General features: G+C 43.2%; 1 protein-coding gene across 2 annotated transcripts; it reads left to right on the top strand.

Annotated features, from left to right (window-relative positions):
- Positions 1–1139: 1139 nt before the first annotated feature.
- On the top strand, positions 1140–7140 carry LOC127228385 (zinc finger protein 689). Of its 2 annotated transcripts, XM_051193053.1 has the most exons (3): positions 1140–1755; positions 1942–2055; positions 5767–7140. In XM_051193053.1, the coding sequence occupies exons 1-3, from the start codon at positions 1551–1553 to the stop codon at positions 6948–6950; spliced, it is 1503 nt and encodes a 500-aa protein (XP_051049010.1). In that variant the 5' UTR covers positions 1140–1550; the 3' UTR covers positions 6951–7140. The 2 variants fall into 2 exon arrangements, with proteins under 2 accessions (XP_051049010.1, XP_051049011.1); XM_051193054.1 differs by lacking the exon at positions 1942–2055.
- Positions 7141–22951: the final 15811 nt, after the last annotated feature.

The raw sequence follows: 22951 nt of genomic DNA, 5'->3' as shown, positions 1-22951 counted from the left end.
GGGGTTTTTGTTTATTCCTTTTGTTTTTAATTTTTGTTCATTTGTTTTTTGAGGTAGCCCTAGCTGGCCTGGAACTCACTATGTGGACCAGGATGTCCTCAAACTCGGAGATCTGCCAGCCTCTGCCTCTCAAGTGATGGGAATTAAAGGCATGTGCCACCACACCCAGCTGCCTTATGATTTTATTTTACTTGGGGAGTGGGCAATACAGGTAATCAAGACAGGGCTTTGCACTGTGACATAGTGATAATTATCCCCGTAAGAACTCTAAAGACAGTAAGTATCAGAAAATGTAGTATTCCACTTTAGTATTCCAGGTGCTTACTTAGCTCTCAGCAACAAAGGTACAGATATCTTTGTGTGGCCTCTTGATGTGTGGATTGCCTTCACACTTCTCTATAGTGGGCAGTTTTCTTTACAGTTTGTCCTGATATTTATACAGGGTTAGGTTTCAAACCCAGTCCTGGCTATCCACTTAAAAAAATATTTTTATAGAACTTTGAGCCTCAGGCATGCTAGGCAAATACCTTACCACTGGGCTACAGACTCTTCCTTCAAAAACAGGTTCTCACTGTGATGTCCATGCTACCCCGGAACACACTAATGGCTCAACTGCACTATTTAGGAAAGCAACAGTGGAGACATGACTTCCCTGCTTCCTTACAAGTGAAATGATCAGCTAGCCATTTGCCTTTTGTCCCCCCTAGCAGCCTATAGTGCATTCCACTGTACAAAGAAAGAGTAAGCACAAAGCTGTTAGTTTTGCCTCCAAACAAAAATCAAACTTCCTAAAGCATTGGAAGGTGGGCCAGTCATCTCTATAGACTACTTAGAAGCTGCCTAAGGTACAAGATCAGTCAACTTACCCTTCTGGTCATTCAGTTTTACCAGAAGTGCCATTTGTGCATCAGAATATTATCACTGCTCCCTTCTTTCCTAGGACTTTTCAGAATTCCAGCCTGCGACAACTTTATGGTCATAGAATGCAGCTGTTCAACAAATCCACGTTGACGTTGTGTGACTTTCCCTAGAGACACATGTAGAAGCGTCTTCTCCAGCTAGGTCAAACAAACACTGAAGAACTCAAGGAGAGCCTCCAACACCTACACTTTTCAAAACCTGTTTAGGAACATTCCATCCACCTTCTTGCCCTTAAGAATCCGTTGGCTTCATTCAAACGGGCCGCTTTCGCCACCATCCAATCCGAACATCTGATCTTCAGCTACCGACCAATGAACGAATGCAATAGATAAGGAGGAAAGTAGGCATGAAGCCATCTCGCAGCGCCATTACACTTTAGGGCAGGAAGGTTAAGAAGCCGGCATGGCGCTCAGGTCAATAAAATCGATAGCTGGAACCTGCCTGTGTTGTAGGCAGCGGTGGTGCAGGAGCAGCGCCGCCATCTTCCCCGAAGGCATCTTCCGGTGCCTCTCACCCAAGTTCCAGCCGGAGTTTCCTGAATAACGGTGTAGTCTGTGTTGGGCCGCCTTGGCGCCTCAGGCGGCCGATTCAGATTTCCTCCGGGCCTTCCCGGCCGGGGCGCAGGTCCCATGGCGCCGCCTTCGGCTCCGCTCCCTGCGCGGGCACCAGGAGAAGCTGCACCTACTCGGAGAAGGGGCAGGAGGCCAAGGGCCTTGAAGTTCGCGGACGTGGCCGTGTACTTCTCCTCGGAGGAGTGGTGCTGTCTGCGGCCCGCGCAGAGGACTCTGTACCGGGATGTGATGCGCGAGACCTACGGCCTCCTGGGCGCGCTCGGTGAGGCCCGGCCCAATCGGCTTACGCGGGGCCTAAGGGATGATGGAGCTTGAGGGCGGGGTAGAGTGGGGGCAGGGACCCAGGGTCCTGACCTGCAACCAGCTCTTAGGGGTGGGGGCAGAGCCTCGGCATACTTTTTAGCATCGTTTCCCGAGGCCAGCCCTCTGACTGGTTCTCCTTCCCCAGGATGTGCAGGTCCCAAACCAGCTCTCATCTCCTGGTTGGAACGAAATACCGATGATTGGGAACCGGCAGCCCTAGATCCGCAGGAGTACCGGAGATGGGTAACATTCCAGAGAAGTGAGTGAGAAACGCCCATGAAGACCCTGCAGCCCTTAAGTGTAACTCTCTTAACTCTGCCGACCCAAACTAGAATTTTGGTCTGGTTAGGGGTAACCGGGTTGCTTGCACTGTAGGCAAACTAACTACCTGCAACACTCCACTGACATAAATGAAACCACTGAGTTTTGAAAAAGATTCTGCTTCCCAGGATCTGGGACCTAGCCTTCATTGCACTCTGAAAGAGTAGGAAGAGACATTAACCACTGAGCCATCTCAGTAGTCCCCGATTAACTCTTGAATTTAAAAAAGAAAAGAAAAGGCCCATTGATTTGAATGTGCTCCTAGGCTGTGAACTACTGGGTGAAATGCACTCCAAGGTCTTTAACATTGTCACAGCCCGTGGCTCTCAAAGTGCTTCTATACCAGCAGCTGCATACATAATTGGGAGTTGTCTTAGGAGTTTCTGTGCGGTAATAAACATGACCAAAAGTAGCTTGGGGAGGAAGGGGTTTATTTAATTTACATTTTCAGCTCATCATCAAAGGAGGTCAGGGCAAGAACTAAAGCAGAAGCCATGAGGCAGGCTGCTGCCTGGCTTCTTCCTTGCTTTCTTATATATCCGAGAACACCTGCCTAGGGATGGCACCACTCACAGTGGGCTGGGCCCTCCCACATCAATCACTAATTAAGAAAATGCAGGCTTGCCCAGAGGCCAGTCTGCTGAGGGCATTTTGTCCATTGAGTTCCCTCTTCCTAGATGATGTCAAGTTGACAAACTAATCCAGCACAATTGACCCCTTGTCAGCTTGACACACAAACACAACCCTGTTAACCACAACCTTCCTTTACTTGTTTGTTCCAAGGTCTCAATTCAAACACTCCAAAAGTTGGATGTCCTTACAGTGTCCAAATTCTCTTTCAAAAAGTTTCTCTAGAATATCAAAAATCTCTCTAAAATAAACTGGGTTCCTATAAAAGTAATAATAATAATAACAACAATTATAGGCTGCACACTTTATTCCCGAATAGTAGTAACCAGGGCACAGTTAAATCAAAGCAAAAGTCTAACAGTATGAATGTCTCAGCATCAGACATTCTCAGCATCAGCCCAGAGAATGCCAATCTGGGCTCAGAGGGCTTAGCACCAGCACCTATGTGGTTGTCATCCTCAGCACATGCAGCTTCCTAAGCTCAAGCTGATACCACAGCTGCTGCCATGGGTGGTGGCCAGCCATGGTAAAGGCATCTGCAGAGTGCTAGGGCTACATCTTCAATATCCTTTCCTGGGCCTCAATTTCCCTCTCTGAACCCTTCAGTCCAAGGTTTCTACTTAAATTGAAGCTACACATTCACCACTGGTCTGTGCTTGCCTGGCACAGTGCCAACCCTCAGTTTTTCTCCATGACCCTTTATCCCTTCAAAATCTAACATATAATGAAGTTCAGCTGCCATCATGAGACTCTGCCTTGACCCCATCATGGACCACAGCTCTGTATGCTGACCCTGAGGAAATATTCCCAGATTTATGATCCTTGGTGATACTGGTATTTTTTTAAGCATGCTAATTTCTCAGACCCAGCTGACCAGCATTAATTGTCTTGGCTAAGCAAAGGTTTCTCTTTAGTGGTTCTTAATTAAAAATATCATATAGCCAGAGGGTGGTGGTGCATACCTTTAACCTCAACACTTGGGAGGCAGAGATCTCTGCGTTCAGGGCCAGCCTGATCTACAGAGCTAGTTCTAGGACAGTCAAGGATAACAGAAATCCTGACTTGAAAATAAAATTTTAAAAATATGTAATATATATTATGTGATATGTATGTCTTGTAGAGTGTTTAAGGGAGTGTCAGGCTTCCCTCTGGGACTTCACAACCCAGGCCTCCATCATTTGCACTGCTCACAGCATTATTTTCTGAGTTCCCACAGAATAGCCCACCATACCATGAGTTCTCACACCTTTCCCTGCTCAAAGTTGCCACCACACTCTCCTCAAAACAGATGGTTAGGTTTGCCGCAGCAATACCCCACTCCTGGTGCCAATTTCTGTCTTAGGGTTTTTATTGCTGTGACAAACACCATGACCAGAAGCAGCTTGGGGATGAAAGGGTTTATTTCATTCACACTTTCACATTACAGTACATCCATCAAAGGAAGCCATGGACAAGAACTGAAGCAAAGACCATGGAGGAGGGCTGCTTATTTGCTTGCTTCTGATGGCTTGCTAAGCCTGCTTTCTTATATACCCAAGGCCACCTGTACAGGTATGGCACCAAAATGGGAGGGTGTACTCTCACATCAATCACTAAAGAAAAATGCACCACAGGCCAACCTGGTGAAGTATTTTCTCTATTGAGATTCTCTCTTCCCAGATGACTCCAACTTGTGTCGAGTTGTCACAAAACCAGTATAGGAATGCATCAAAAATGCAAATTCTGGGCTGGAAAGATGGCTTAGCAGTTAAAGAGCATTTGCTGCTTTTCAAAGCCCTAAGGTCAGATCCCAGAATCCATACTGGGGCAATTTACAACTCTGTAAATTCAGTCCCAGGAGACCAGTAACCATCTTCTTTCATGAAACGATCCTTAGAATATATATTAAGTGGCAAAAAGTAAAGTAAAGTGTGCATACAGTTACATGTTGTATGCTATCTTTTATGTAGGGAAGGTTTAGGGAAACCATTATGTATCTGTACTGCGTCATAAAACCCTGTAAGGCCAGGCGGTTATGGTACACGCCTTTATTCCTATCACTCGGGAGGCAAAAGCAGGTGGATCTTTGTGAATTTGAGGCCAGCCTGGTCCACAAAGTGAGCTCCATCCAGGACTGGCTCCAAAGCTACACACAGAAACCCTGTCTTGAAAAACCAACAAATAAGTCAATGGATAAATAAATAAACCCTATAAGGAAATTAGAATGCTGCTGGGGGGGGTAGAATGCTTGCCTCACATACACACTACTTACAGTTTGATCCCCAGCACTGCATAAATAAGGCATGGTGCCTGCTTGTTAGCAAGTGGAGGGTAGAAGCAGGAGGATAAGACGTTCAAGGTCATCCCCCACCTTACTTGGTGAGTTGGAGGCCAGCCTAGAGTACTTGAGACCCTGACTAAACAACCCCCCCAACACTGGAAGAAACTAAGTTTCTACAAAGGTTTCTATGTACCCCACAGAGCTACCTCACAGCTACTAAAAACATGCAAGTTTTTTGTTTGATTATTTACTTACTTTGGTTTTTTGAGACAGGGTTTCTCTGTGGCTTTGGAGACTGTACCGGAACTGGCTCTTGTAGGCTAGGCTGGTCTTGAACTCACAAGGATCTGCCTGCCTCTGCCTCTCGATTGCTGGGACTAAAGACCTGTGCCATCACCGCCTGACTGTTTGATTATTTTTAAGAATAAAGTCTTGTGCATCGTAGTAAAGCTATGTAGCAAGGATGAGCCACTTTATGTGGTGCAGGATCAAACCCAGCGCTTTATGAATTCCAGGCAAGCACTCTGCCAAGCAAACCAAACCCTTAGTCCTCGAACCCTCTGTTTTAAAAGTCAGCTTAACCACCCCCCAATCTTACATGAGCTGGATGCGGAGCTCAAAATGCCTTCCATTTTTGTACGCCATTCTTAGCTCTCTGACACTGGCAATTGACAGGATCTGAGTGTATTTGATAATGTAACTCTCAACGTTAATATGCAAACATGCAGTCCGGTATTTAATTTCTCTGTTTCCCGGTAGAAACCAGAACCAGACAGAAGAATGAAGAGAAGCAAGCATTCCCACCTAAGGAAATGCCCCGAAAGGGGAAGCGAGGACGGAAGCCCAGCAAACCCCGGTTGATTCCCAGACAGACGTCTGGGGGCCCCATCTGCCCTGACTGTGGCTGTACCTTTCCTGACCACTCCGCCCTGGAGAACCACAAATGCGCCCAGAATCTGAAGAAGCCCTACCCTTGCCCAGACTGTGGGCGCCGCTTTTCCTACCCATCCCTGTTGGTCAGTCACCGGCGGGCACACTCTGGTGAGTGCCCTTACGTTTGTGACCAGTGTGGCAAACGTTTTTCCCAGCGGAAGAACCTGTCTCAGCACCAGGTCATACACACAGGAGAGAAACCCTACCACTGCCCTGACTGTGGCCGCTGCTTTCGACGGAGCCGGTCCTTGGCCAATCACCGGACCACACATACGGGTGAGAAACCTCATCAGTGCCCTAGTTGTGGGCGCCGCTTCGCCTACCCATCTCTGCTTGCTATCCACCAGCGGACACACACAGGAGAGAAGCCCTATATCTGTCTAGAATGCAGCCGTCGCTTCCGCCAGCGCACTGCCCTGGTCATCCACCAGCGCATCCACACTGGAGAGAAGCCTTACCCGTGTCCTGACTGTGAGCGGCGGTTCTCCTCCTCCTCTCGCCTGGTTAGCCACCGGCGTGTGCACTCTGGGGAGCGCCCCTATGCCTGTGAGCAATGTGAAGCCCGATTCTCCCAGCGCAGCACCCTGCTCCAGCACCAGCTCTTGCACACAGGCGAGAAACCCTACCCGTGCCCGGACTGCGGACGTGCCTTTCGAAGGAGTGGCTCCTTAGCCATCCATCGCAGCACCCACACAGAGGAGAAGCTGCATGCTTGCGAGGACTGCGGCCGCCGCTTTGCTTACCCCTCACTGCTGGCCAGTCATCGGCGTGTGCACTCAGGCGAGCGGCCCTATGCTTGTGACCTTTGCTCCAAACGCTTTGCCCAGTGGAGCCACCTAGCTCAACACCAGCTTCTGCACACGGGGGAGAAGCCTTTCCCCTGCCTTGAGTGTGGTCGATGCTTCCGACAGAGGTGGTCTCTGGCTGTCCACAAGTGCTGCCCCAACACCCACAATGGTAGCCCTAGACCTGTTATAGGAGGGTCCAATCAGAGGAGCAGTGTCCTTTAGCGTGACAAAGACTATAGAGAACTCGGGAGGAGCTGCCAGAAGTCATACAAGGGGAAGCAGAACTAAAGCCCTGGTCCCCTGCCCCACATCCTGACCTCCAGTGTATTCCAGCACACTGGCTGCCTTACAGCATGTCTAAAGCAGTTATCAGGAGAGATGACACCATCTGATTAAAGTTTTCCAAGCTAAACTATCTTAAAATAATGTGGGTGTGTTTTTCCCCCAATTTCTTAGGGCTGTCTTCTTAGTTTTGGTGTACAGGTTGCATTCAATCAGAAGAACTTCATTTGTAGAGGGCAGAACCTCCCCTGCTCTGCCTTTCTCTCCATATCATGTGAAAAACCACCCCTGCCAGGTGATAGGCCACACTGAAAGCTACCTCACAGGGCAGCTCATCTCCTTGTGGGATGGTGCTAACTTTTAGAAGGCTATATGCTGCATTCTCCTTTGAAAACCTGGCCTAGGATATGTTTGGGCTTAGCCCACATGGTGGCTCTTCAGAAAACCTAATCACAACTGCTTTGTGCCCAAGTTGGTGGTGTGGGGGGGGTAAAGAGAGAGGGGGTGCTTTCACTGCCTCAAGTGGTCTTTGAGTTGTGGTTTAAGTTATTCTCATACCTCAGCCTTCTGAGTAGTTGGAGTCATAGGCTCGTGCCACCACATCTGGCTCTAGTCAAGCATTCTTTTAAAAAAAAAGGTATATATACATATTTTAAAGATTTATTCTTTATTTTATGTGTTTGAGTGTTTTGCCTGCATGTATATCTATGCACCATGTTTGGGCCTGGTGCCCAAGAGAGAGAGGCCAGATGAGGGCATCATATTCCCTGGAACTGGAGTTATAGATAGTTGTAAGCCACCATGTGTATGTATGCTGGGAATCAAACCCCAGGCCCTTGACCACTGAGCCATCAACTCCAGCCTCTGGTCAGTCATTCTTTGAAGAGTAGTTCTCAGATCCCACGTGTGAAATCTGGGAACATGCTCTTCAGTGCCTCTTCTGAAGAATCAGACGAAAACAATAGCACCTCAGCATGCACTGTGTACCCTCCCAACCTGTTTGTTTTCAATTACTCAAGGTAGCATTGATTTGGGGGAATGCCAGTGTGTTTGTTGGGTTTCACTCCTCTAAACACCCTAACCTTTCTTTTTAAAGATGTGATAAAACCAAATCTTTATCACATTGGAAAATTGGTTCAGGTTGGGTCTAAGGCATGAGTACAGTAAACAGAGAGGTTTGATTGTTTTGTTTTGTTTTTTGAGACAGGGTTTCTCTGTGTAGCCCTGGCTGTCCTGGTACTCACTCTGTCAACCAGGCTGGACTTGAACTCACAAGAGATCCAGAGATCCACCTGCTGGGATTAAAGGTGTGTATCACCACCACCCGCTGGGAGGTTTGATTTTTAAGAAAAAGTGGGGGACCAGAATCTAGCAGCAAAAGGTGAACATGGGGCTGGTAGACTTGAGTTTGCTACAGGAAAATCCCTGGGAGCTGGGTCTTATTTTTTTCCTGGTTTACATCAAAATAAGGAAAAATCATGGAACCTTCCATGGGCCCCCATTCAGCTTTTGCTCATAAAGTAAGGGAATTCAAGGAGGGTAGAAGCCATGTGAGCAGTGTCTTATAACTTTGCGTGGCTTCCGTGTTACCCACCTGCTTAGGTGCTCAGGAAAACCCTTTTGCCCTCAGCAGCTGCACCAAAGTGAACTTTGTAAACATGACATCATCTTCCAACAGCTGAACTGCATCCCCTCCTGCAGTTGCTTCTTCCTAGAGTGTGTCTGATCTCAGCACCAGGTGGCAATGGGATACATCAATTTGTAATTACCTATGTTTAGGTGTTTAGCAAGCTGATTGTAACTCGTTGTTTCTTCATGGATAAATGAGTGCTCTCCAGGCAGAGCCTTGCCAGATAGTTTCATTAAAATATTTAATGGATAAATTTTGTTCCTTCTGGAATTAATCTTTACAAAATGTGAATCTAGGTCTTCAGCCAAGAAGAAATTCACTGTTATGATGGAGATTGAACCCATTAGCCCAAGGACCTTGCCAAGACCTAGGATGTCTGCAAAGCCTCTATCTGTTACCACCGACTACTGAAGTAATTCCTCATACAGGAATTTCACAGTGCCTCTGGGCAAGGATGTAACTTAAAACCATGAAAGCCATCATGGCTAACTTCCATCAGGTCTGTGGAGAGCAGAAGTAAGAATGTTACAGACTTCTTCATTGCTAGGGTCCATTCCACATGTGATTCTGACCCTTTATTCAGTGAGAATCCCAGCAGCTTCCTAATAAATTCTTCTGTATAAAATAAAATAAAAAAAAAAAAACCACAGTGCTGTTGAATAGGGCCGTGATCCACGCTCCTTTCCTAGCTCCAGCCTCAGTTGCTCCTCCAGGGTCTCTGATGCCATCAGATATTCTTAGCAGTGAGTCCCTTTTGTTCACTAAAAGACCACAAAGTGTCAAAGAAACTGTCTACACTTCACTGCCCTCTCCTGGCTTCCCAGCACACCTACTAGTGTACTTGTTTCCATCGGTTCTTGGGGGAGTCCTTCATGTGCCAAGTTCATCAACAATAGTTGTGCCTGGAGTCTATCCACTTCTTTTTTTTAAATAATAAGTCATGAAGTTTATTTTAGCCAGGTGTTGGTGGCACACGCCCTTAATCCCAGCACTTGGGAAGCAGAAGCAGGCAGATCTCTTGAGTTAAAGGCCAGCCTCATCTATAAAGCTACACAGAGAAACCCTGTCTCGAAAAACAAAAGACAAAAACAAAACAAAATAACAGTTTATTTTAAAACAATCTTTTGAGCCAGACATAACAGTTTTCTTCACTAATTAGATATTTTATCAATGTGGTAGAACACCTGGCTAAAGCTGCTAAAGAGAGGAAAGCTTATTTTTTTTCTTTTAATCAAGCATTTATTACGTACTTATGGGTATAGGGGATTTTTAAAATTTTTGCATTCCAATCTCACTTCTCCCTCCATCCTTCCCTCCCACTCCCCCACTTCCCACCAACCCCACCTCCCTTCTGCTCCTCAGAGAGGGTAAGGCCTCCCATAGGAAATCTACTATATCTGTCCCATCTTCTCATTGAGGTAGGACCAAAGCACCTCTCCACCTCCACACCCCTGTGCCTGGGTTGAGCTAGGTATCTCTCCATATAGAATGAGCTCCACTAAGTCAGTTTGTGCTTTAGTGTTAGATCTTGAACCCACTTCCAGTGGCCTCGTATATTGTCCCAATCACAGCATTGCCACCTATATTAAGGGAGCCTAGTTCAGTCTTAAGGTTCTCCATTTGTCAGACCTCAGTCAGTGATCTCTCACTAGCTCAGGTCACCTGATTCTGTGGGTTTCCCCATCATGATCTCGACTCCTTTGTTCATATTTTTGCTCCTCCCTTACTTCAATTGTTCTCCAGGAGCTCAGCCCAATGGTTAGTTGTGAATTTCTGCATCTGCTTCCATCTGCTTCTGGAAGAGGGTTCTAGCTTCTCTGGGGTTGTAGATTGGGTTATCTTTTGCTTTATGTCTGGTATCCACTTATGATGAATAATACTATGTTTGTCTTTCTGGTTTTGGGTTACCTCACTCAGGATGTTTTTTTCTAGTTCTGTTCATTTGCCTACAAATTTCAGGATGTCATTGTTTCTTAATGGTGAGTAGTACTCCGTTGTGTAAATGTACCACATTTCCTTTATCCATTCTTTAGTTGAGAGTCATCTAGGTTGCTTCCAAGTTCTGGCTATTATGAATAATGCTGCTATGGACATAGTTGAGCAAATGTCCTTGTGGTGCGAGTGTGCCTCCTTTGGGTATATGCCCAAAAAATGGTATTGCAGGGTCTTGAGGTAGATAGGTTTATTCCTAATTTTGAGAAATGGCCATACTGATTTCCACAGTAGCTGTACAAGTTTGCACTCCCACCAGCGATGGAGGAGTGTTCCCCTTTCTCCATATCCTCTCCAGCATAAGTTGTCGTCAGTGTTTTTGATCTTAGCCATTCTGATTGGTATAAGTTAGTATCTCAGAGTTGTTTTGATTTGCATTTCCCTGATGACTAAGGATGTTGAGCATTTCCTTAAGTGTCTTTCAGCCATTTGAGATTGTTCTGTTGAGAATTCTCTATTTAGATCTGAACCCCATTTTTTTTAAAATTTGGATTATTTAGTAGTTTGATGTCTAGTTTCTTTAGTTCTTTGTATATTTTAGAGATCAGCCCTCTGTCAGATGTGGAGTTGGTGAAGATCTTTTTCCATTCTGTAGGGAGCTGTTTTGTCTTGTTGACCATGTTCTTTACAGAAGCTTCTCAGTTTGAGGAGGTCCTATTTATTAATTGTTGTTCTTAGTGTCTGTGCTACTGGTGTTCTATTTAGGAAGTGGTCTCCTGTGCCTAAGCAGTCCAGGGTATTTCTCAATTTCTCTTCTATGAGGCTCAGTGTGGATGGATTTATCTTGAGGTCTTTGATCCACTTGGACTTGAGTTTTGTGCATGACAATAGACATGTTGACATCCAGTTAAACCAGCACCATCTGTTGAATATGATTTTTTTCCATTATATATTTTTAGTTTCTTTGTCAAAAATTAGGTGTTCATAGGTGTGTGGGTTGGTTTCAGGGTTTTCAATTCTATTCCATTGGTCTGCCTATCTGTTTTTATGACAATACCAATCTGTTTTCATTACACCTCTATAATAGAGCTTGAAGTCAGGGATGGTGATGCTCCCAGGTGATCCTTTATTGTAAAGGGTCATTTTGACTAGCCTGGGTTTTTTTTTTTTTTTTTTTTTTTTAACCTATGAAATTGAGCATTGTTCTTTCAAGATCTGTGAAAATTGTGCTGGGATTTTGATGGGGATTGCATTGAATCTGTAGATTACTTTTGGTAGGATTGGCATTTTTACTATGTTGATCCTACCCAAGAACATGGGAGATCTTTCCATTTTCTGATATCTTCTTTAATGTCTTCCTTGAAAGACTTAAAGTTCTTGTCATACAGGTCTTTCACTTGTTTGGTTAGAGTTACCTCAAGATATTTTATGTTATTTGTGGCTATTGTAAAGGGTGATGTTTCTTTGATTTCTTTCTGAGCCCTTTATCATCTGTATATAGGAGGGCTACTGATTTTTGATTTAATCTTGTATCCTGCTACATTACTGAAAGTGTTTATCAGTTGTAGGAGTTTCCTGGTAGAATTTTTGGGGTCATTTATGTAAACTAGCCTATCATCAGCAAATAGTGAGAGTTTGACTTTTATTCTAATTTGTTTCCCCTTGATCTCCTTTTATTGTCTTATTGCTGTAGCTGGAACTTTGAATACTATATTGTATAGACATGGAGAGTGGTTAGCCTTGTCTTGTACCTGATTTCAGTGGAATTGCTTTGAGTTTCTCTCCATTTAGTTTGATGTTGGCTGTTGGCTTACTGTATATTGATTGCCTTTATTATGTCTAGGTATGATCCATGTATCCTTATTCTCTATGACCTTTATCATGAAGGGGTGTTGAATTTTGTCAAAGGGTTTTTTTTCAGCATCTAATGAAGTGATCATTTTTTTTCTTACAGTTTGTTTATATAGTGGATTGCATTGACAGATTTTGGTATGTTGGACAATCCCTGCATCTCTGGGATGTATCCTATTTGGTCATGGTAGATGATTTTTCTGATGTGTTCTTGGATCTGGTTTGGATTTGGTATTCTTTGCATCAATGTTCATGACAGAAATTGGTCTGTAATTCTCTTTCTTAAGTGTGTCTTTGTGTGGTTTGGGTATCAGGGTAATTTTGGCCTTGTAAAAAAGGGTTTTGTAATGTTTCTTCTGTTTCTATTGTGTGGAATAATTTGAGGAGTATTGGTATTAGTTCTTCTTTGAAAATCTGGTAGAATTCTGTGCTGAAACCATCTGGATTTGGGATTTTTTGGTTGGGAGACTTTTGATAACTGCTTCTATTTCTTTAGGGGTGATAGGTGTGTTTAAGTTGTTTATCTGTTCTTGATTTAATTTTGGTATGTGGTATTTATCTAGAAAATTGTCCATCTCCTTAAAGTTTTCCAATTTTGTTGAGTACAGGTTTTTGAAGTGTGACCTGATGATTCTCTGGATTTCCTCAGTGTCTGTTATTATGTCCCCTTTTTGTTTCTGAGTTTGTTAATTTGCATAGTCTCTCTCTGTCTTTTGATTAGTTTGGATAAAATGTTTGTCTATTTTGTTGATTTTCTTGAAGAACCATCTCTGTCTCATTGATTCTTTGTATTGTTTTCTTTGTTTCTATTTTATTGATTTCAATTCTCAATTTGACTATTTCTTGGGGCCTGCTCCTTCTGGGTGAGTTTGCTTTTTTTTTTTTTTTTTTTTTTTTTTTTTGTTCTAGCGCTTTCAGTTGTTCTGTTAATTCAGTAGTGTGGGATTTTTCCAGCTTCTTTATGTAGGCATTCAGTGCTGTGAACTTTCCTCTTAGCATTGCTTTCATTGTGTCCTATAAATTTGGGTTTGTTGTGTAGAAATTTCTGTTAAATTTTAGGAAGTCTTTAATTTCTTTCTTATTTCTTCATAAATCCAGTGGTGATTCAGTTGTTAATTCTTCAATTTCCATGGGTTTGTGGGCTTTCTGAAATTAATGTTGTTGAATTCTAACTTTAAGCTGTGGTGATCCAATAAGATACATGAGGTTATTCCAATATTTTTGTATCTGTTGAGATTTGCTTTGTTACTGAGTATGTGGTCAATTTTTGAGAAGTTTTCATGAAATGCTGAGAAGAAGGTGTATTCTTTTGTGTTTGGAATGTTCTATTGATGTATGTTAAGCCCATTTGAGTTATAACATCAGTTAGTTCCCTTATTTCTCTGTTAAGCTTCTGCCTGGCAGACCTGTCCAGTGGTGAGAATGGGGTGTTGAAGTCTCCTAGTATTAGTGTAGAGGGATTAATTTGTGAGTTAAGCTTTAGTAAAGTTCCTTTTACAAATGCAGTAGCCCTTGGGTTTGGGTCATAGATGTTCAGAATTAAGATTTCCTCTTGATGGGTTTTTCCTGTGATGAATATGAAATGACCTTCTTTATCTTTTTTAATTGATTTTAGTTTGATGTCTATTTTGTTAGATATTAGTATAGCTATAGCAGCTTGCTTCTTAGGTCCACTTGATAGGAAAAAAAATTTTTCCCCTTTACTCTGAGGTAATGTCTGTCTTTGAGGTTAAAGTGTGTTTCTCGTATGCAGAAGATGGATGGCTTGTTTTTGTATCCAATCTATTAGCCTGTGGTTTTTTTTTAATAGGTGAGTTGAGGCCATTTATATTAATGGATATTTATGACCAGTGATTGCTAGTTGTTATTTTTGTTTTTGTTGGTGGTGATGGCATTGTGTGTTCAATTCCCTTCTTTGGGATTTGCTGCTGTAAGCTCATCTATTGCCTGTTTTCTTGTGGATGTAGCTGAATTTCTTGGGTTGGAGTTTTCCTTCTAGTACTTTCTGTAGGGCTGAGTTTGTGGATAGGTATTGTTTAAATCTGGTTTTATCATGGGATATCTTGTTTTCTCTATATATAGTTATTGAAGCTTTTCTGGGTATAGTAGTCTGGGCTGGCATCTGTGGTCCCTTAGTGACTGTATAACATCTGTCCAGTACCTTCTGGCTTTCATTGTTTCCATGAGAAATGTAATTCTGATAGATCTGCCTTTATATGTTACCGGACCTTTTCCTCTTGCAGCTCTTCAAACTCACAGAGATCTATCTGCCTCTGTCTCCCAAGTGCTGGGACTAAAGGTGTGTGCTACTACCACCTGGCTGGTTATTATTTGTTCTTTTTCCTCCTAGATTTATGAGACTCCTCTCATCTTGCAATACACTTTCTAGCCTATAAACATACTAAGATCTATCTTTAAACAATTAAAGAAAAAAGTTTTCCTTCTGACCTGTCTCCATTTAGTTTCTGATAAAACTTTTTATGCAATAGTGCAATCTGTTTTCTCCACACTACATTCACTGATGCACTGTGGTCTGCTGCCAACTGTAGCAATGTTACACAGATGAGGTTTCTTGTGCTGTGTACTGCATTAAGCACTGTATTAGTCAGGGTTCTCTAGACTCACAGAACTTACAGAATGAATCTCTCTCTCTCTCTCTTTCTCTCTCTCTCTGTGTATATGGGAATTAATTGGAATGACTTACAGGCTGCAGTTCAACAATGGCTAGCTGTGACAGTAACTATGTCAGGTGCCTGCAGCAAAGAGTTAACTCACTAGATGTGGTTGCTCAAAGCTCAAAGCTTACACCTTCCAAAGAAAGCTCATCTTCAGCCTACTCCTGGGAAGGACTTCCCAACCCTTAGAATATTTTATGCAATGAGGGCAGTTTTGTGTGTTTGGAGTCTTGGCTCAGGCTGTGCCAACCTGACCAGATAAATGTACCTTAATGATATTAATTTGCTCATAGGAGTAAGAGAGAGAGTACTGCAGTCTAAGTTGAGGTCATGTACTTTGCCTTGGCAGCACAATAGAGCCAGCACTGTTGGAGTTGTCGGGGAGCCAGCCAGAAAGTTGTAAGTATGAGAGAGTTGTCCCCATTTCTGTGTGTCATGTGGCAGAATGGGGGGGGGGAGACATCACCCTCCACCTCAGGTGGGAGAGCTGGGCCTGCCCCTCATCAGCTGCTGCACTCAGGAGAGTGACCTCTGTACTTCAATTGGGCAACACAGTAGAATTGGCCCTGAAGGTGTAGGTGTGGGAGAACAGACCCTGAGGATGTGAAAGCAGGAGAATTAACCCGACCCCGTGCTCATCGTTGCAAAGGGTGAATTAGCCAAGACCATGCTGGTGAGCACATCCTGGTGGTGAAGACAGGGGAGAGCTGTTAGGCTGACCAACCCTGCAACTACCCAGGCCCAGAACCAGGGTTAGGTATTGGCTCCCTCCAACATTTACCATCTACGCAATCTGGGATCTGCTGTAGTACAGGGTGGGGTGTGTGTGTGCAGCCCTGAGGATCCAGAGTTACTGCATCTCGACGACACAGGGCAGCAACAGGATGCCCAGGAAGAGTCCCAGTGAGGGCTCTGTGTTGACAGTATAGCCGAGACCAGGGGCTTTGACCCAAAGCAATGATTCTGTGTGATGAGTGCCTGCATGTAAGGATGTATGGATAAAGGGGTTTACTGTGTGACTCATTGTGCCACACTGCAGCTTTCATGATAAGATTTCCCCATTCTTCCTTTTTTTTTTTAATCTTAAATTTTATTTTGTTTTTTTTTTGGGGGGGAGGTTGCAGGGGCAGAGGGCAGATACAAGGGGACAGGAGATGGGTGGGATTGATATGTGATGGCATGAAAGATAGAAAGAATAAATAAGAAAGAAAGTTAAAAAAAAAGAGGAGAAGCTGAGGTCAGTGTACCGAGTCTTTCTCTGTCCTGCCAGCCAGCTCCCAAATAATGACACGGAGACTTATTCATTATGAAAGCTCTACCTATAGCTTAGGTTTGCTTCTAATTAGCTCTTATAACAAATTAACTCATTTATATTAATCTATCACATGGCATTACCTCTCTTCCATCTTGCACCTTCTGTTTCTTCTCTGTGGTAGGCTAGTGACTCTGCCTTTCTTCTTCTCAGAGTCCTCTCTGTCCCTGGAAGTCCTGCCTAACCTCTTCCTGCCTAGCTATTGGACATTCAGCTCTTTATTGAACTGATCATAGTGACACATCTTCATAAAGTGTAAAGAAATATTCCATAACAGGTCAGCAATATGGGAACACAGCCACGCAGCTGATGTCTAAGGCTTGGGTGGCTTGTACAAGTTGTCACAAATCATTACTGGGAGAATTAGCACATCTTTGTGTAACTCACTAAAGAGGACACCTCAAAGTTTCTGCTTTTCACTGCACCCCCAGCCTTGCATATGTTTTTCCCATTGTTGATTTTAATGTGTATTCTTGTAGGCCAGGCTGGCCTTGAACTCACAGAGATCCACCTGCCTCTGCCTCCCGAGTGCTGGGATTAAAGGTGTGCACCAACAAAGCCCGGCCAGATTTTAATGTGCATTCTTAAAGGGGCTGTGGTGACATATGCTTGTAATCCCAGCATTTGGAACATGGAGAACATTCATCCCAGGCATAAACACACCCACATCCTTTGCAACTCAGAGGTCTGTCCAGATACCTCTGCCCTACGTTAAGTAATTAATTAATGTCCTGTTCTTTTCTTTGAGACAGAGTCTTGATAGGTAGTCTAGGCTGGCCTTGAACACTTGATCTTTGTGCTTAATCCTCCTAAGTGCTGGGATTATAGATGTGAACCACCAAGCCCAGCTTTCCCCAATTTTGTAATCAATTTCTCATCATGTACTTTCCAAGTCCCTGACCATCCAGCCAAATCTGGGTTATGGCTATGAGGAACACATCTGGCTATTTCTCCTCAGCAAAATGTACAAGTAGGTGGTGCTACTGAAAGCTCTGCTCACTGGGATTTCCCTCCACCACTGTTCTTCATAAATATTCCTGATAGCTACAGTGCTGTACCTGTCCACTTCAAGCGATGCCTGCAGTGTGCACATTTCTCTGCCACAAAAACCTAATCTTCCCTCCTGTCAATATCTCATAGGATATCTCTCATATCCTAAGGGAGAAAGAGGGCAAAGTGTGGCAACAACAGAAAGCTTGGGAATTTGGACCACATGTAACTTACTTGTGTCTTCAGAACTTGCTTGGGCCAGATCACATATATACTGGAGATAAGTACCTTTACCTACTAAGCCATTTTATCAGCCTCATGTTTTTACTTATTGTTGTTTTAGTTTTGGTTTTTTGAGATACTGTCTCTCTGCCTAGCCCTTGCTGTTCTGGAACTCTGTGACCAGGCTGGCCTCCAGATCACAGAGATCTTCCTGCCTCTGCCTTGTGAGTGCTGGGATTAAAGGTGTGTGCCACCAAACCCATCTATGGTTTTAATTTTATTAAGCCAGGGCTTTGTGCTGCTAAGTTTGTGCTTTGACTCCAAGCTTTTTGTTTTATTTGTTTTGTTTTTAAGAATATTTATTGTGCTTGCTGTAGAGTTCCTGATGCCTGCTGTGGAATATCTGTTTACACTATGAAGATGTATATTTGCCAAATTTCCTTCTGATTGGTAATAAAGAGCTGAATGGCCAATAGCCAATCAGTAAGAACTTTGGCAGAACTTCTGGTGATAGAGAGGACTCTGGGAAGGAGAAAGGTGGAGAAGTTAGAAGATACAGAGAGGAAACAGGAGGTACAAGATGGAAGGGAGGTAATGCCATGTGATAGAACATAAATTAATATAAAAAGATTTATTTAAGTTATAAGAGCTAGTTAAGAGGAAGCCTAAGCTATAGGCTTTCATAATTAATAAGAATTCTCTGTGTCATTATTTGGGATCTAGCTGGCAGCATGGAAAAATATTCTTTACATACGGTATCTTTACATAAGGTGTCAGCTCTAGAAAGATTTTACTAGCTTGCTGTTTCTACTTAACATATTGGGTCTGAAGGCAAAGCCTCTTACAGGAGCTGAAGGGGATGTATCCTTCTCTCTGCTTCTCTATCTCTCTTAGCTTTTCCTTTTTTTTTAGCTTTTTCAGGTCCTATGTGGAAATTCAGGCCCCACGTTGGAACACCAAATATAGCAGGCGTTCTTTTGGGCCACCAACCAGCTCCCAAATAATGAGATGAAGGCTTTTTATTAGTTGTGAATGCTTGGCCTTATCTTAGGCTTGCCCACTAGCTCTTCTATCTAATTTAACCAGTTTCTCTTCATCTTGTTTTTTGCTTTCTTTTTGCTTTGGGGCATTTTACTTTGCTTTCATCCAGTGTGTCCTACTTTTCTGCTTCTTCCATGTCTGGGTTGACTGTGGACTGGCCTTGGGCATCTCCCTCTCTTTCTCACTCATTCTCTCTTCTCTCTCTCTCTCCTAGATCCATCCTCCTACTTATTCTCTCTGGCCATAGGCCCCTGTCCCTCTGGCTCCTGAGTCTTTATTGGTAAAATTGAACGACTGATATTTTGTTTAAAAACTACAGTAAACTAAACTGTCACAGGGCAGGAGAGTGGCACATTCCTGAAGTACAATGCAAGTCTATTGCTGGCATTGCCAACTCAATTGGTTTTTTTTTTTTTTTTTAACTCTTTACTCTTTTGGCTCTTTGCTCATTTTGCCCCCAATCACATGAAGGCTTATTCTTTCTTATGAAAGCTTGCCCTTAGCTTGGCTTATTTCTAGTCAGTGTTTCTTAAATTATCCTGTCTACCTTTGCTCTGGGTTTTTACCTTTCTCTGTTGCTGTTCTTTCTTTACTTTTTACTCCATGGCCGGCTGTGTATCTGGGTGGCTGGCCCCTTTCCTCTTTTTGCTCCTTGATCTTTCTTCCCAGATTTTTACTATTTATTCTTCTGCCTGCCAGCCCCACCTATTCTTTCTTCTGCCTTGCTATTGGATGTTTAGCTCTTTACTAGACCAATCAGGTGTTTTAGACAGGCAAAGTAACACAGATGCACAGAGTTAAACAAATACAATATAAAAGAATGCAATGCAACTTTGCATCATTAAACAAATGCTCCACAGCATAAACAAATGTAACACATCTTAAAACAATATTCTACAACAGCCAACTAAAAGCAGACTGCATCTCATCAACATAATAGAGATGGAGAAAAAAAAATCAATTACCAAGAACTGTGTGAATTTGCTAAGTAGTGTAACCATGTTTGACACAGCAGCTGCCATTGGAGTTACTTGCTTGGAGTTTCAAGTAAGTCAGTCATGGGTTAGAGAGATGGTTCAGCAGTTAAGAGCCCTGGCTGCTCTTTCAGAGACTATGGTTTGGATTCCCAGCACCCACATTGCCCCTTACTGTGATTTCAATTCCAGGGGAATCTGATCCCTCTTTTGGTCTTCATGGGCACTGCACCTACATGGTGCATAGATATACATACATGCAAAACATAAAATAAAAATAAATATTAAAAAAGATGACAATAATCCAGTAATTTTCCAGATTGCATGCAGGCCAGATAAGAAAGGTATAATGAATGGAGCAGATCCAAATTCACACCCTCAGTTCTGTGTTTGGTGGTACTCATCTTTGTAATTCCTGTTGGGTACTATAATTGCTTTTGACTTAATAGTCTCTTAGATGGAAGTAGCTCTAATGGTTACTAGAGGTTAGAGACTCTGCTAGATACTAAGTATGTCCATTCCTTTTTTTTTTCCTTTTAAATTTCTTTCTATAATTTATGTGTATGCCTTGGCATACACATGGAAGTCAGAGGACACTTATAAGAATCCATTCTCTCTCTTCATCATGTGGATCCCAGAAATTAAACTCATGTTGTCAGGTTTGGTGGTAAGTGTTGGGTTGTTTTTGCTGTTGCTGTTTTTTGTTGGGGGTTTGCTATGGTAGCCTACGTGGCCTTGAACTCATTATGTAGCCCAGGCTGGCTTTCAACTCCTCCTTGCCTCATCTCCCTAGGTTCTAGGATATAGGTACCACCACATGCATGCTGTCAGATCTTAATTTGCATTCTGGAACTGGGACCCAGACCTGAGCTAAGCTGTATTGATCATTTGACCTCTATTAATCCCCTCTAATTACAGTGCCACAGTGAAGCTTTATGTCATCTTTTTAAAGAGGTTAATTATATATATATATGTATATGTATATGTATATATATATATACATACATAAGAGTGTTTTTTAAATAAAATTTTATTTAAATGAAAAAAATCTCATTTTACATAACAATCCAAGGTCCCTCTTCCTCCCTTCCTTCCATGCCCTGTACAAACCCCTGATTCCACTCCTGTGTATGAGTGTCTTGCTTGCATGTGTGTAAATGCACCATGTATGTGCAGTGCCCTTGGAGGTGGAAGAGGGAGTTGGATCTCAGGGAACTGGAGTTACAGATGGCTGTGAACTGCCATGTTGGTGCTGGGGATCAAACTTTAGGATTATCCTGAACTCCTCATCCTCCTGCTTCCACATTCTAGGTGCTCTGGTTACAGGAGTGTCACACTCGATTTATGTGGGGCTGGGGACTGAACCAATACTTTGAGTTTAGTATGCAAGTTCTCTGTTGAGCTATATCCCAAGTCCTGACCTGATACCTTCCATTTTTATTTGTTGTGTGTCCACAGTATGTCTGGGGACATGTGTGGAGGTCAAAGAACAACTTTGTGGGGTTGGTTCTCTCTATCTTTTGTTGTTGTTGGGACAAGGTCTCACTATGTAGCCTGGCCTGAAACTCAGATTTAAGGCCAAGCTGGTCTTGAACCCATAAACATCTTCCTGTCTCTACCTCAAGAGTGCTGGGATTAAATCATGCATATTTGGCTTCTCCTTCTACTGTTACATGCGTTCCATGGGTTGAAATCAGGTCACCAGGCTTGCATAAAAGCTCTTTTACCTGCTGAGCCATCTAGCCCTTCCCATCAATATCTTAATACAATATTTCTAAAGAGGAGTACAATTGTAATATATGTTAAACATGGCTGAACTGCGAAGACATTTAAGTGAAACAAGCCAGATACAAAAGAAAAGATATATCATGATTCTCTTCACAGCACAAGCAAGTTTAGACCGACAGTAGATTAGAGGTTTCTTTTGGGGTTAAGGAAAGCATTTTAGAAACATAGTGATGACAGTTGCACAGCATTGTGCAAATACAAAATGTTATTGCATTATAAACATCTAAATGTCTACATTAGGAGCTGGAAAGAAGACTCAGAGGTAAAGAGAGCTGGCTGCTTTTCCAGGGTACTCAGGTTAGGTTCCAAACACAGATGATAGCTCATAAACCAATTCCTGGAAATCTAAAGTCCTCTTCTGGCCTCAATGGGTACCAGGCACACACATGTTGCCCATACACACATGTAGGCAGAACACTCATACATATATCTAAATTTTAAAAAAATGGGCTCAACTGGCAAACTTTCTTATGCTTTTGTAAAAATCTTAAATTTATCTATTTATTTAGTGTATGTGTGCACCATGGCATGAATATGTAGGGGAAGAAGAAAGTGCTTGCTACACAAGCCTGATGACATACACACACACACACACACACACACACACACACACACACACACACAAATAAACCTCAAGAAAAGGTAACCACACAAAGTAAGTTGGGGCAGGAGCTGGGAATATGGTTCAGTCACTAAGTACCATTGTGTAAGTATGAGGACCTGAGCTCCAATTTCCATCACCCACATAAAAGGTGGATGCAGAGTGCATATGTGTAACCTCAACACTGGGGGAAGAGACAGGCAACCTCTCTAGGGTTGCCTGACAGTGTAGCAGTATCAGTTTGTTCCAGGTTTAGTGAAGATCTTGTTTAAGAAATAAGACTAGAGCCAGGTGGTGGTGACATTTGATCCCAGCACTCGGAGGCAGAGGCAAGTGGATCTCTGAGAGTTCAAAGCCAGCCTGGTTTACAGAGTGAGCTCCAGGACAGCCAGAGCTACACAGAGAAACCCTGTCTTGAAAAACCTGGGGAGGAGGGAATGTGAGGCCAGCAAGATGGTTTAGCTAGTAAATACACTTGCTGCCAATCCTGATAATCTAAGTCTGGTCCCTGCAACCCACATGGTAGGTAGAGAGAACTGTTTCTTCCATGTTGTCCTCTTATCTCCATCTATGCATGACCACACATGTACAGGCTTTTTCTTTTGGGCTACCCACCAGCTCCCAAATCATGACATGGAGACTTCCTATTCCTTGTGAGTGCTCCACTTAGCATAGGCTCATTGCTGGCTAGCTCTTTTAACTTAGGTTAACCTGTTTCTCTTTGCCTTTCTTTCCTTTTGTACGTCTTACTCTCACTGCTTCTGGGGGCTGCCTGGCTTCTTGCTCCAGGCTTGTCCCTCTTCCTTTCTTGTTCTCTCTCTTTTCTTTCCCAGTTATCCACTCTGCCTGCCAGCCCCGCCTATCCATCTCCCACCTATTCACTGGCTGTTCAGGTTTTCATTAGACCAATCAGGTGCCTTAGGCA

The sequence above is a fragment of the Phodopus roborovskii genome, unplaced genomic scaffold (assembly GCF_943737965.1).
Source record: "Phodopus roborovskii unplaced genomic scaffold, PHOROB, whole genome shotgun sequence".
NCBI lineage: Eukaryota > Metazoa > Chordata > Mammalia > Rodentia > Cricetidae > Phodopus > Phodopus roborovskii.
The sequence above is the reverse complement of the archived record's forward strand: the minus strand, read 5'-3'. Positions and strand labels throughout refer to the sequence as shown.

Coding starts and splice junctions, on each gene's coding strand:
- LOC127228385 (XM_051193053.1), top strand. CDS start 1,551: ATGGCGCCGCCTTCGGCTCCGCTCCCTGCGCGGGCACCAGGAGAAGCT. Junction 1,756..1,941: donor CGGCCTCCTGGGCGCGCTCG/GTGAGGCCCGGC, acceptor CTCCTTCCCCAG/GATGTGCAGGTCCCAAACCA. Junction 2,056..5,766: donor ATGGGTAACATTCCAGAGAA/GTGAGTGAGAAA, acceptor GTTTCCCGGTAG/AAACCAGAACCAGACAGAAG.